The following is a 12,003-nucleotide window of genomic DNA, read 5'->3' as shown; positions in this document are numbered from 1 at the left end:
AATCACATAAGGGGACCTGAGAGCTTGTGTGAACTGTCAGGGATCCCAAGGTTTGAAAGAATACAAACAAATATGTCCTCACATAAACACACAGAGAACTTTCTTGACTTGGACAGAAACTGTGTCTGGATAAACCCATCAGAACTAGAGAAGAGAGTCAATGCCCACCTTAAGCACACTCTGATTCCTCACAGCAGCCGACAGTCAGGAAAAACCATTCACAAAGATGATTTTACCCCAAAGTGTCGGTTAGGTCGTGGAATGGGGAAACAACTGTATAGAGAGTGAAAGACAGTCTGCGGGTTGTTGAGCGTGTGGCTGATGGGGAATCAGAGCCCAGTACCATGGTCCTGCTCACTGCTAGTCCAAGAAAAGACCAGATGCATGGTGTCATGGCTCTCTGGGCTAGTAAAACAAGTTACCACAGACCATGTGGCTTAACCAACACACATTCTTCACAGCTCTGGCAGCTAAGACGTCCAATATGGAAGCGTCAGGAGACACAGGGTGAGATGGGGGCCCGCTTCCTGACTTGCAGGTGGCCAACTTCCTGTCACAGCCTCCCAGACTTAGGGGAAGCCCAAGGAGGAGGCTGGCTCTTATGTCTCTTCTTATGAGGACAGAGCCAGAGTTCTTATCTCCTAATACCTTCCCCTGGGGATTCCCACATATGGATTGGAGGCGGGAGGGGGGGAGGAAGAGGGGGGCATGCATGTGAATGTTCAGTCCATTGCACAAAGTTTGAGATCTCCGATGTGGTTCAACTCTGTGAGACAGTCCTCCTGAATTTGAAGCTCTCCACCTCCCAGGCACTTAGTGGGTAGAAGGGCACTTCCCCCACCACCCCCACTTTGTAGCAGGGAGGAGCAATGGACTAATCTGGCCAGTGGGCATTGGGCAGTGATGAAGTACATTCCTTTCGTGGCTAGAGTGTTCAATTATCCAGGTGACACTCTCCTGCCCCCCAGAACGCTTCCCTGGAGCAAGACCAACAATGCTTCAGTTCAGAGAGTAGCAGTGCCTGACCCCCAGCTCTCTGAGTAACAATGGCCATTTGTTGATCTCAGCTGACTTGCTGTGTAGCTATGGCTGAAAGGAGAAATAAGACCAGACTCAAGCAAGCTTCCCAAACCTCACCTTGAATGAAAATAAAAATATCTTCTAAACAAAAACTTCTTGGACTTGAGAGAGGAATAGACCAAACTCTGGCTCTCTGGCTAGCTGTGGGACAGCAGCATACAGGAGCTTTAATTCCCTCTAGCCCCAACTTTGTGGACTAGTAGACATCAAGGCCCCTTAGAGTTTCCTGATGATGGTTCAACATTAATTTTCTCTTCTTAGTGCATCTTTCCAGGACACACAGGTGCCAAGCCTGCCTCTACCCGTACTTCCCTTGCCCTCTTAACAATTCCCCAAGTTTGGCTCAGGCACCCACCCATTGCCAACGAAGCTCAGATCCTTTGGAAGGAAACCATAGCAATTCCTTCTTCCAAAATGGATCCAACCAGCTCATTCTATGCACCGCCCACTTTCCATTCACCGTGCTTGAAAAATTCTGTTCTGTTTTGTTTGGGGGCCACACCCAACGGTGCTCAGGGATTTCTCCTGCCTCTGCACTCAGGGATCACTCCTGGTAGGGGTCAGGGGATAATACATGGTGCCAGTGGTGTAACCTGGGTCAGCTGTGTGCAAGGCAAGTGCCCTCCCTGCTGTGCTCTCTCTCCCATGCTGTGCTGTTAGAGCAATGCTGATCTAAGCAATCCCCATTGTACCTCAGGGCTCTAGTCTGGGTTTAAGGACACTCAGGCTGCCAGAGAGGGTCAAATTTCCCTGTATTTTCCTTTCTCCCCAAACAGTTCCATCCTCCGTCCTTCACGTCCTACCCTCTCCCCAATACTTGCCCTTACACCTCCCCCCACCCACTAGAAAACACAGCCTGGTTCCCACTGAGACTCCTCACCCATCTTTATTTTATGTTAATTAAACAGCCTAATGCAACCATGAGATTCAGGCTTACAATGCAGGAGATGTGGGGTGAGGGGACCTGCCTGACTTCAGGAGGCAGCAGGCAGGCAGACTTGGAAGTATTTTCTTGGACTTTCTGATTAAAGCAGCAACGACAACAGCAAAACAGGAGACAATCAAGGTTCCAGCAAACACTGAGGGCAGACAGCTGCTCATCTTCCTGAAAAGTAACACTCACCAAAGCAGGGCTGATAACTTCACGTTGTTCTGGCAAGTAACAGTTACAAAAACAATACTTTCCCAAAAGTTTGAGGATTTGTGCACAGCAGAAATCCATGCCAGTGCAATGTGGTAGCTTCGTGTGACATTCACGCCTATGGAGACCTTTGTCGTGAGAGCCCCGTCGTATGCTGACATTGGGTGACCTTCATTTCTCTGACCAGCTTTGACAGTCATTGATGAATTCTGTTCCAATGTAGCACACTGGCAGTTCCCAACACTCTATACATGCTTTTTCTTTTTTTCTTTTTTGGGCCAGACCGAGCAGTGCTCAGGGGCTACTCCTAGCTCTGCACTCAGGAGTTACTCCTAGTGGTGTTTGGGGGACCATATGGCATTCTGGGGATTGAACCTGGGTTTGGTCACATGCAAGGCAAATGCCCTACCAGCTGTACTGTTGCTCCAGCCCCTACACCTGCTTTTCTTACCAAGGATTTGTAGCCTGTGTCTTTTGTTCCATAATAATGAGGTCATCATTTCAGGGCTAGGAGGAGGGATCTAATTTGGGGGGAGGGTATCCATATGTGAGGCAGAAACATGGAAGAGGCCAGGACCCCTTCCAGCAGTGCAAAACCTACTGCAAATATCCTTCTGTGGGATGAGGTTTTCCTTAAAAGGCACATGCCCATAGGTTCAGGTCCTCCTCCAGGGACCCTCCGTCATAGCTTTCTCTAAAGGATCATTTATTTCTTTTGGAGGGGATATACCTGGCAGTTCTCAGAGCTTTCTCCTGGTTTTATGCTCAGAAGTCACTCCTGGTGGGCTCGGGGGATTGTATGGCGTGCTGGGACTCAAACCCAGGCCTGCAAGGCAAACGCCGTACTGGAAGTACTATTGCTCTGGGCTCACTGCACCCTTTTTGACCATCATTTCCTGCACCCATGGGCAACCACCAGCCCCTAATTACCTTCCTACCCAGACCTCCCGGCAGTCTCTTCCCCAGACCTTATTTCTCTGAAACCCGGCATCTGTGGTGTGCTAGACAATAGAAATATTGGGGTCTTTCTCCCCCAGTTCTCATCTCACAGGGCTTCTAATACCCTTGGAAAGGCCTGAGTGACAGGAGCCTCTTTTATTATTCAGAATAAGCCCCTTTCACAGCGGGAATAGAGAAGGGGTCAACTAAGTCAATGATGGTTGGAGGAATCTTTCGAGATGGAAGACGTGTGCTGAAAGTAGATAAAGGACCAAACGTGATAGCCTCTCAGTATCTGAATTGCAAACCATAGTACCCCAAAGTAGATAGAGAGTATGGGGGAAATTGTTTGCCACGGAGGCAGGGGGAGGCCTGGGATAGGGTGGATACTGGGGACATTGGTGATGGGAAAGCTACACTGATGGAGGGATGGGTGTTTGATCATTGTATGACTGTAACTCAAACAGGAAAACTTTGTAACTGTATCTCACGGTGATTCAATACTAAAACAAAAAGAATAAGGCTGGGGTGGGGGGAAGAATAAGCCTCTTTGGACCAGTCCTGTTTATGCTAATAGTGGGCTCCAGAGGAGAGCTCTCCATGGGAGCCAGGCCCTCACTGAGTGATTTCAGGGTTGGAATATGCCCCCAGCAGCCTCACTCTATGACTGGCATACTCTTGCAAGATGGCAGTGAAACCCATAGGTCCAACTCACAAGAAGGTGGTCTCCGAGGTGACCACCCTTTTTTCTGGGGGATTGGGTTGGGCCATAGCCTGCAATGTACTGCCCTCTTTCTGGCTTTGTGTTCAGGGGTCATTCCTGGTGGTGCCCAGGGTACGATAGGCAGTACTGCAGGATTGAGCTGGAATGGGCTGCATGCAAGGCAAGCACCTGAGCCCTGGAAGATCTCCCCGACCTTGTTGCCTCTCAAGGGACCCTCGAGAGTTCTGTGTCGCAGGAAGGGCTACCATTTCCGTGCAGAATCCCCAGGCAGCTTGGGGCAGGCTGCAGGACAGCCCCGTTGCTGACGGTCAGTGGGGAGTCTTTGGCCCCGTGGTACTGGAGTCCTTTCTTTTTCAGCTCGGAAGTCAAATTGGAGTAATAGACTTCTTCCAAGGACCGATCGTTTTTCTGGAGGATGTTGCTGGCCAGCCGGAAGAGGAAGATCACACCGTAGATGCCAAAGATGGTGAGGATGTACCAGGCCGCGCTGGTTCCGTCAGGGATCTTCAGGGCCCTGGAGGAGTTGGTGCTGGTCCTCCCCTCCAGGGGTGCCTTCAGCAGCTGTCCCAGGACAGTGCTGGCCTGGGTCTGGTTGGGGGCTCCCTGAGTAATTTGCCTGATCCCTGAGAAAGAGAGAGAACCTGTGAGACCTGACCTTGGATCAGGCAGCAACATAAGACTTTCTTCTTCTTTTTTTTATTTCTTAAATTGAATCACCATGAGATGCAGTTACAAAGCTTCTATGTTTGAGTTACAGTTATACAATGATCGAACGCCCATTCCTCTACCAGTGCACATTTTCCACCAGTAATCTCCCCAGTAAACCTCCCCCCATTCCAATCCTCCCCCTGCCTCTATGGCAGACAATTTCCCCCATACTCTCTCTCTACTTTGGGGCATGTTGGTTTGCAACACAGATACTGAGAGGCTATCACGTTTGGTCCTTTATCAACTTTCAGCACACATCTCCCATCCCGAGTGATCCGTTCAACCATCATTGACTTAGTGATCCCTTCTCTATCCTAGCTCCTTCTCCCCCAGCTCATGAGGCAGGCTTCCAACCATGGAGCAATATTCCTGGCCCTTGTTCTACTGTCTTTGGGTGCATATGACTTTTTTTCTATCAGAGGGTTACATGGGACTATTGAGACTATTCAGTGGACAGGCGCCTGGCAACTCCGTGGCAAGATTTGCCCTGCGGCCCAGAAAGCTGGCAGTGGTTTGGTGCCCACACATTGTGATAGATGCTGCCTGACCCTAACACTTGGCTCCTCCCATAGGTCAGACCAGAGGTGGGCATGCTTTTCTGAGTGGGTGGTTGTGAACGTGGTGGTTGCCAGTTCATCTCCCAAAATCATATCCCATCAGATCCACAAACTGGCCTCTTATACAGAATTCCCACTCGGGCAGCTTGGCTACCCCAGCCACATTAGGCCAATAGTACTCTAGCGCCTATTCCCATCAACATCCCCCCCCAAAAAAACCCACAAAAGTAACAGAGAATGAAAGAAACAATACAACCCTAATCAAAGAGTGAAAGTAAGTTCAGACCAAAGAATACATTCCCTGAATCAGTGCAAGAGGCTCCACACAAATTCACAGGAACACCAAACTGGAAGGGAACGTCCTTGGTGGGGAGAAAAGAGACAACCACACAATGGAATACTATGCTGCTGTTAGGAAAGATGAAGTCATGAAATTTCCTTATAAGTGGATGGTCATGGAGAGTATCATGCTAAGTGAAATGAGTCAGAAAGAAAGGGACAGACATAGAATGACTGCACTCATTTGTGGAACATAAAATAACATAATATGAGTCTGACACCCAAGGACAGTAGACACAAGGGCCAGGAATATTGCTTTATGGTTGGAAACCTGCCTCATGGGCTGGGAAGAAGGCAGTGTGAATAGAAAAGGGATCAATAAGTCAATGATTGTTGGAGGGATGGGATGGCAGAGGTGTGCTAAAAGTAGATAAAGGACCAAACAGGATAGTCTCTCAATATCTGTATTGCGAACCATAATGCCCAAAAGTAGAGAGAGAGAGTATGCGGGTAATTGTCTGCCATAGAGGCAGGGTTGGGGTGAGATGGGGCGTGGGATACTGGGGACATTGGTGGAGGAAAATGTGTACTGGTGGAGGGATGGGTGTACGATCATTGTTATGACTGAAATTCAAAAATGAAAGCTTTCTAACTGTGTCTCATGGTGATTCAATTTAAAAGAGAAGAGACCAATGAAAAAACGAAGAGATCACCACCTACCAAGCTCCCCCATTGTCCTCCCTGGGAGTGTGTGTGTGGGGGGGGACACTAATAGTATATTGGAAGGGGTCACCCCCAGACGACCACAGGCACTATGGGGAAACAGCACAGAACCTCACCATGAGGAGCGGAGGAAGCTAGGAACCCTGAAACCTCAACATGAATGCCCACACACATAACCACTCTGACAAATAATTCAAAGACAAAATGATAAGGATATTTAATGAGCTCAAAGAAACACTGGAATGGACGTCCAATAAAATACAGGAGGATATGACAGAAATGGCTGACTGTGTAATGGCTGACTGTCCACTGACAAACAATATATATAGCAATTTTGGGAAAAAAATAAAAAAGTTCAAAACATCTTTTTGTTGTTGGGTTTGTCAACAATTTTTTAAAATTTTTATTAGTGAAACACCATAAGGTACAGTTGTAGACTTACAAATTTTTGTGCTTGGATTTCAATTATACAATGATCAAATACCCATCCCTCCACCAGTGCCCATTTTCCACCACTACAGGTCCCAGTATTCCTCCCATCCCCCCATCCTACCCTGCCTCTGTGGCAGGGCATTCCTTTTTGTTCTCTCTCTCCTTTTGGGTGTTGTGGTTTGCAAAAGAGGCATTGAGTGGCAATCATGGTTGGTCTATAGTCTACTTTTAGCATGCTTCTCCCATTCTGGGAGGATCCTCCCAACATTCTTTATTTGGTGCTCTCTTCTCTATCTGAGCTCTCTTTTCTCCTAGCATGTGTGGCTGGCCTTGAAGCCATGGAGCAGACCTCCTGATACTAATCTCGGCCACTCTTGGGTGTTAGTCTCCTACTTCTGACTGGGAGACTCAGACTATCATTGTCCCTAAAATAGCTTATGCAACTGATATCATTCCATTGAAAATGTCAGTAGGATTATTCTGTGAAATACACATACTTTCCATATTGAAAAGCTACTGTCAAGGCTAATCATGAAAAATCGGAGAAAAACATTGGATGTGTAGAAGTTGGCTTAGTCAGAAATTTAAAACTAGCTAATGAGAAAAAATTGCATTTTGGGGAATGAATGAGTGAATACTTTATTTGCCCATATCTCTTCGAGGTTTACTGGGCTTTGCAAAGAATGTGTGTGTGAGACTTGGGGGCTCTCCAGAGCTAGGTACTAATCTCCTTAAAATGTATCCCTATAAGCTCACAACGGCTACAACAGTATGATGTTGAAACAGAGTAAAAAGCTTTTTAATAGGGAAGGAATTGGAGCTTGGGAGAAAATAAAGGAAATATATCTGATCAGTAGGGGAAAGATTGATTATAAGAAGCATTTGACCAATATAGGTTGGACTCATATTTCTCACCTTTCATACTAAAAGTTTCGATATTTAAATGATTTGACATCAAAAACGTAAGCGATTTATAGAACCAGAATAATTAGTAGTAGAGTTTATCATTTAACCTGTTATAATGGAACATTTTTTTCTAAGCATACAAGAGCAATTCAGAGAAAATTAACTACATAAAAAAATCAATGTTATATGTAGGACTAAAGCCTCAGACAAATTGGAAGAATATTGCAAATTTATATCACTAAACCTCTCAACTGACCTCCAGTTCTGTCCAAAAGATTTAAAATACCAGTAGGAGGGGACTGGAGCGATAGTATAGTGGGCAGGGCATTTGCCTTGCATGTGGCCTATCCGGGTTCAATCCCCAGCATCCCACATGGTCTCCTGAGCAGTGCCCGGAGTAATTCCTGAGTGCAGACACTGGAGCAACCCCTGAGTATTGCTGGGTGTGACCCGAAAAGCAAAAAAAAAAAAAATACCAGTGGGAAAATTTATAAAGGAGATGGGCAATAAAATCTTAGGAGAAACTGACCTTAAACATTAAAAAAAGGAAAACTTCTTCATATCACTCAGTGAGAAAAATGCAAATTAGATTCACAACAAATTTGAAAGTTCATGATGTTTCAGAATACGTCCTATGGGCATGTTTGTAAACTTATCAAATGGATCACTCAGGGATCTGGGAGTTAGGCCAAGGGACTGGTACTATTAGGTACCATTAGACCCTGAGTTCAATTCCCAGTACTCACAGACCTCCAAGCATAACTGTGGCTCTAGCACCAATGAACACATGTTATATTGCATTCCCAGATCCCACCATTGACCCATCAGGCCTAGTTAGCTAAGTATTGCTAGTGGTCCCCTGTGTTCTCTGATCACTACTTTTGAGGCCTTCCCCCTACTCCCCCCCACTGTGTCACTGTATCACTGTATCACTGCCATCCCATTGTTCATCGATTTACTCAAGCAGGCACCAGTAACATATCCATTCATCCCAGCCCTGAGATTTTAGCAGCCTCTCCTTACTCGTCTTTCCCAATGATTGGAGGCTCTTTCAGGGTCAGGGGAATGAGATCTGTTATTGTTACTGTTTTTGGCATATTGAATACGCCACGAGTAGCTTGCCAGTTTCTGCCATGTGGGAGGGATACTCTTGGTAGCTTGACGGGCTCTTCGAGAGGCATATATATACATTTCCCCCTATGATTTGTTGCCTACTGTCTGAACCCCATCAAATATGGCATGTTAATTAAGGAAAATGGGTAGGGAGTGTCTTATGATGTGTCCAGGAATATGTTCACTCATGGATGAGGCTCAGTCCGAGCGTGTGGAAAGTGGTCTGGAGTGTGGCGGTGGTTGGGTAGTGGAGGTTGGCTGCTGGGGCTGGGTTTCTTGGGGTGGAGAGGGCTTTCATTTGACCCCCTCTGGGGCGCCCTGAGTGAAAACAACCTGGCACAGAGTCCACCCCACCACACACACACACACAAAAAAAAACAAGAATAAAAACAGGTCACTCATAAGAAGCAAAACTGATTAATAAGTCTACACCCCTGTTGGTGAAATGGTTCTAGAAATTATAGTAAGGAAAGGGGGGAATTCCCAAATGATTAAAAAAGAAAATCAAGTCAATATGAACATCCTACAGCTTAATTAAGACAAAGTAATATATTTGTTCTGCTTACTTGCTGGTGGTGATATAATTTTGTAATGTAAATATGGAGGTCATGTTGAACATCATAAATACACTTAGCTTGGATCCACTGAGTCTGTCTGCAGGAATTTCTCAAAAACTGAAGCCGTAGGCAATGCATGTGTGAGGTTAGTTATTGCAGGGCTGCGTGTGTGATGGCTAATGCACAAGAAAAGCCTGCATAGCTTTTGGGGGCAGGGGTTAAGAAATTTTAGCACCTCATGACATCTGCACCTATATTTTCATTGCAGCATTGTTCACAATAGCCAGAATCTGGAAACAACCCAAGTGCCTGAGAACAGATGACTGGTGAAAGAAACTTTGGTACGTCTACACAGTGGAATACTATGCAGCTGTTAGGAGACATGAAATCATGAAATTTGCTTATAAGTGGATAGACATGGAAGAGTATCATGCTAAGTGAAATCAGTCAGAAACAGAGGGACAGACATAGAAGGACTGCACTCATTTGTGGAGTATAAAATAACATAACATGAGACTGACACCCAAGGACAGTCGACACAAGGGCCAGGAATGTTGCTCCATAGTTGGAAGCCTGCCTCATGAGCATGGGGAGAAGGCAGCTGGAATAGAGAAGGGATCACTAAGTCAATGAGGGTTGGAGGGATCCGTCTGGATAGGAGATGTGTGCTGAAAGTAGGAAAAGGACGAAACATGATAACCTCTCAGTATCTGTATTGTAAACTATAGTGCCCCAAAGTCGGGAGATAGTACGGGGGTAATTGTCTGCCGTGGAGGCGGGGGGGTGGGAAGAAGGGGGAGTATACTGAGGAAATTGGTGTTGGAGAATGGGCACTGGTGGAGGGATGGGTGTTTGGTCATTTTATGATTGTAACGCAAACATGAAAGCTTGTAACTATCTCATGGTGATTCAATAAAATTTAAAAAATATAAAAATAAAATAAGTTTTAGCACCTCCAAACAGGAAAATACTATGGAGTCACAAAAAAATGGCAAAGAGTTGGGATAGGTTGGGGGGAAGGGAATAAATATGAAGAAATGAAAACATGAGTCAGTCATGATAATTGTATGTGATACTACAGCTATAAGGCAGGAGAGTCTGTTCTTTGCTTGAAGCTTCTACATGTCCTAACTAGAACAATGCTAAAGGGCTGCCCATGGAGAAAAGATTTCAGTGAGGAGATGTACTTTCACCCCCTGTCCCTTTGTATGTTTTGTACCATATGTGTTTATTTTCATAAAGAGAGCATGACTTCTACCCAGCACGTCCCTGGGCCCCTTGGGGAAGGGCCTCAGCAAAGCCGGTGCATGCCCTTCTAGCACCAGGAGATTGAGATCTTAATTACTGTTTAGTTCAAAATTGTTTTTTCTACTAGTAAGTCAGGTGGAAAAGGTATGCTGACAGTCACTGAGGCATTGTCAAGTAGATTTTAGCTACTTCAAATTCCTTTCTGTACTTATTCATCTAGCCGTAGTCTAAGACAGGCTGCAGGGACAATCCCAGAGCCCCAGAGCCTGCCAGTAGCCTCAGCGCTCAATAACTTCTTTCTAGTTAACAGGTATTTAATGCAAATCCATTTTGCAAGTGAAATGGTGGTGGTGGTGCCATGGTGTGTGTGTGTGTCTGTGTGTGTGTCTGTGTGTGTGTCTGTGTGTGTGTGTGTCTGTGTGTGTGTCTGTGTATTTACAAATTATAGTTATTTGTCAAAATGAGTAAATAATCTGAACTTTTTTTTTCTTGTTTTGGAACCATACTAGCAGTTTTCAGGATCTAATCCCAGCTCTGTACTTGGGTGTCATTCCCAGACGTGAACAAGGGTGTATGTGGTGTCAGGATTTGAACCCAGGCCTCACCCATGTAAACTATGCACTCAGCACATGGAGCTCTCTTTCTAGTCCATGAACTTTCAAAGGAAAGTAATTAAAAACCACCTGTGATAAAACCAGTGCTCACATATTTAGTTGAAACAAGCAGTTTGTTCACAAGCATAAATCAGCAATAAGGACTTTTATAACCCCTATTAGGTGGGATAGTTTGAGAACATAAATAAAGGAAGAGTGGGAATTTCCAGATTATGAAAAAAAAATTAGCCCAAAGAGCATATCATAAATGCTAACTGGGCCAAAAGAACAATTTTAGACTTGAACATCTGTATAAACTCCAAGCAGGCTCTATATAATGAATACATTTTAGACATCTAGCGTGATAGAGTTCTAGAATAATATGCTCAGAGAAGAATAAAATGTATCCACTGAGGAACTATAAAGCATTAAATGATCTACTTTTAATTTTTGGTTTGGGGACCATACTGGGATGTGCTCTCAGGACTTATTCCTGGCTCTGTTATCAGGGATCAACTCCAGTGAGGCTCTGGGGATCAAACCATGGTTGGCTGCATTTGGGGCAAGATCTTATCTGCTTAGAGTATCTCTCTGGTTCAACATTACATTGTTTCAAACCAGTCTACCTTCCACCTGAAGGAAACCTCACTATGTTAATTATTGTAACAGACTCCTCTTTATCCTCCTCTGAACACATATATTGCTTGCTTGTCTGTTTCTTTTTTTTTTTTTAATTCTATCACTGTTAGATACAGAGTAACAAGGCTGTTCACCGGCCAGTTTCAGTCATACAGTGTTCCAACACCCATCCCTCCATCAGTGTGTATTTCCCACCCAACCTTTCTCTGTCTCCCTCTGTCTCTCTCTCCTTCGAGGCATTATGGTTACTGAGATACAGAGACTGAGAGGTTATCCTGTTTGTTCCTTTACCTATTTTCAGCATGCTGTTCTCATCCAGAATGATCATGAAGGAGAGGGACAGACATAGAATGATTAGACTCTT

The 12,003-nt window shown here is 45.2% G+C and overlaps 1 protein-coding gene across 1 annotated transcript; it reads right to left on the bottom strand.

Annotated features, from left to right (window-relative positions):
* Positions 1-4,088: 4,088 nt before the first annotated feature.
* SMIM34 (small integral membrane protein 34) lies at positions 4,089-6,161 on the bottom strand. The gene is made up of 2 exons (XM_056109156.1): positions 6,149-6,161; positions 4,089-4,507 (listed from the first exon to the last, which is right to left on the bottom strand). The coding sequence occupies exons 1-2, from the start codon at positions 6,159-6,161 to the stop codon at positions 4,089-4,091; spliced, it is 432 nt and encodes a 143-aa protein (XP_055965131.1).
* Between the last annotated feature and the right edge of the window lie 5,842 nt (positions 6,162-12,003).

Source organism: Sorex fumeus, unplaced genomic scaffold, assembly GCF_029834395.1.
Source record: "Sorex fumeus unplaced genomic scaffold, SorFum_2.1 ptg000265l, whole genome shotgun sequence".
NCBI lineage: Eukaryota > Metazoa > Chordata > Mammalia > Eulipotyphla > Soricidae > Sorex > Sorex fumeus.
Note: the sequence above shows the minus strand (reverse complement) of the source record. Positions and strands in the feature narration are given on the sequence as shown.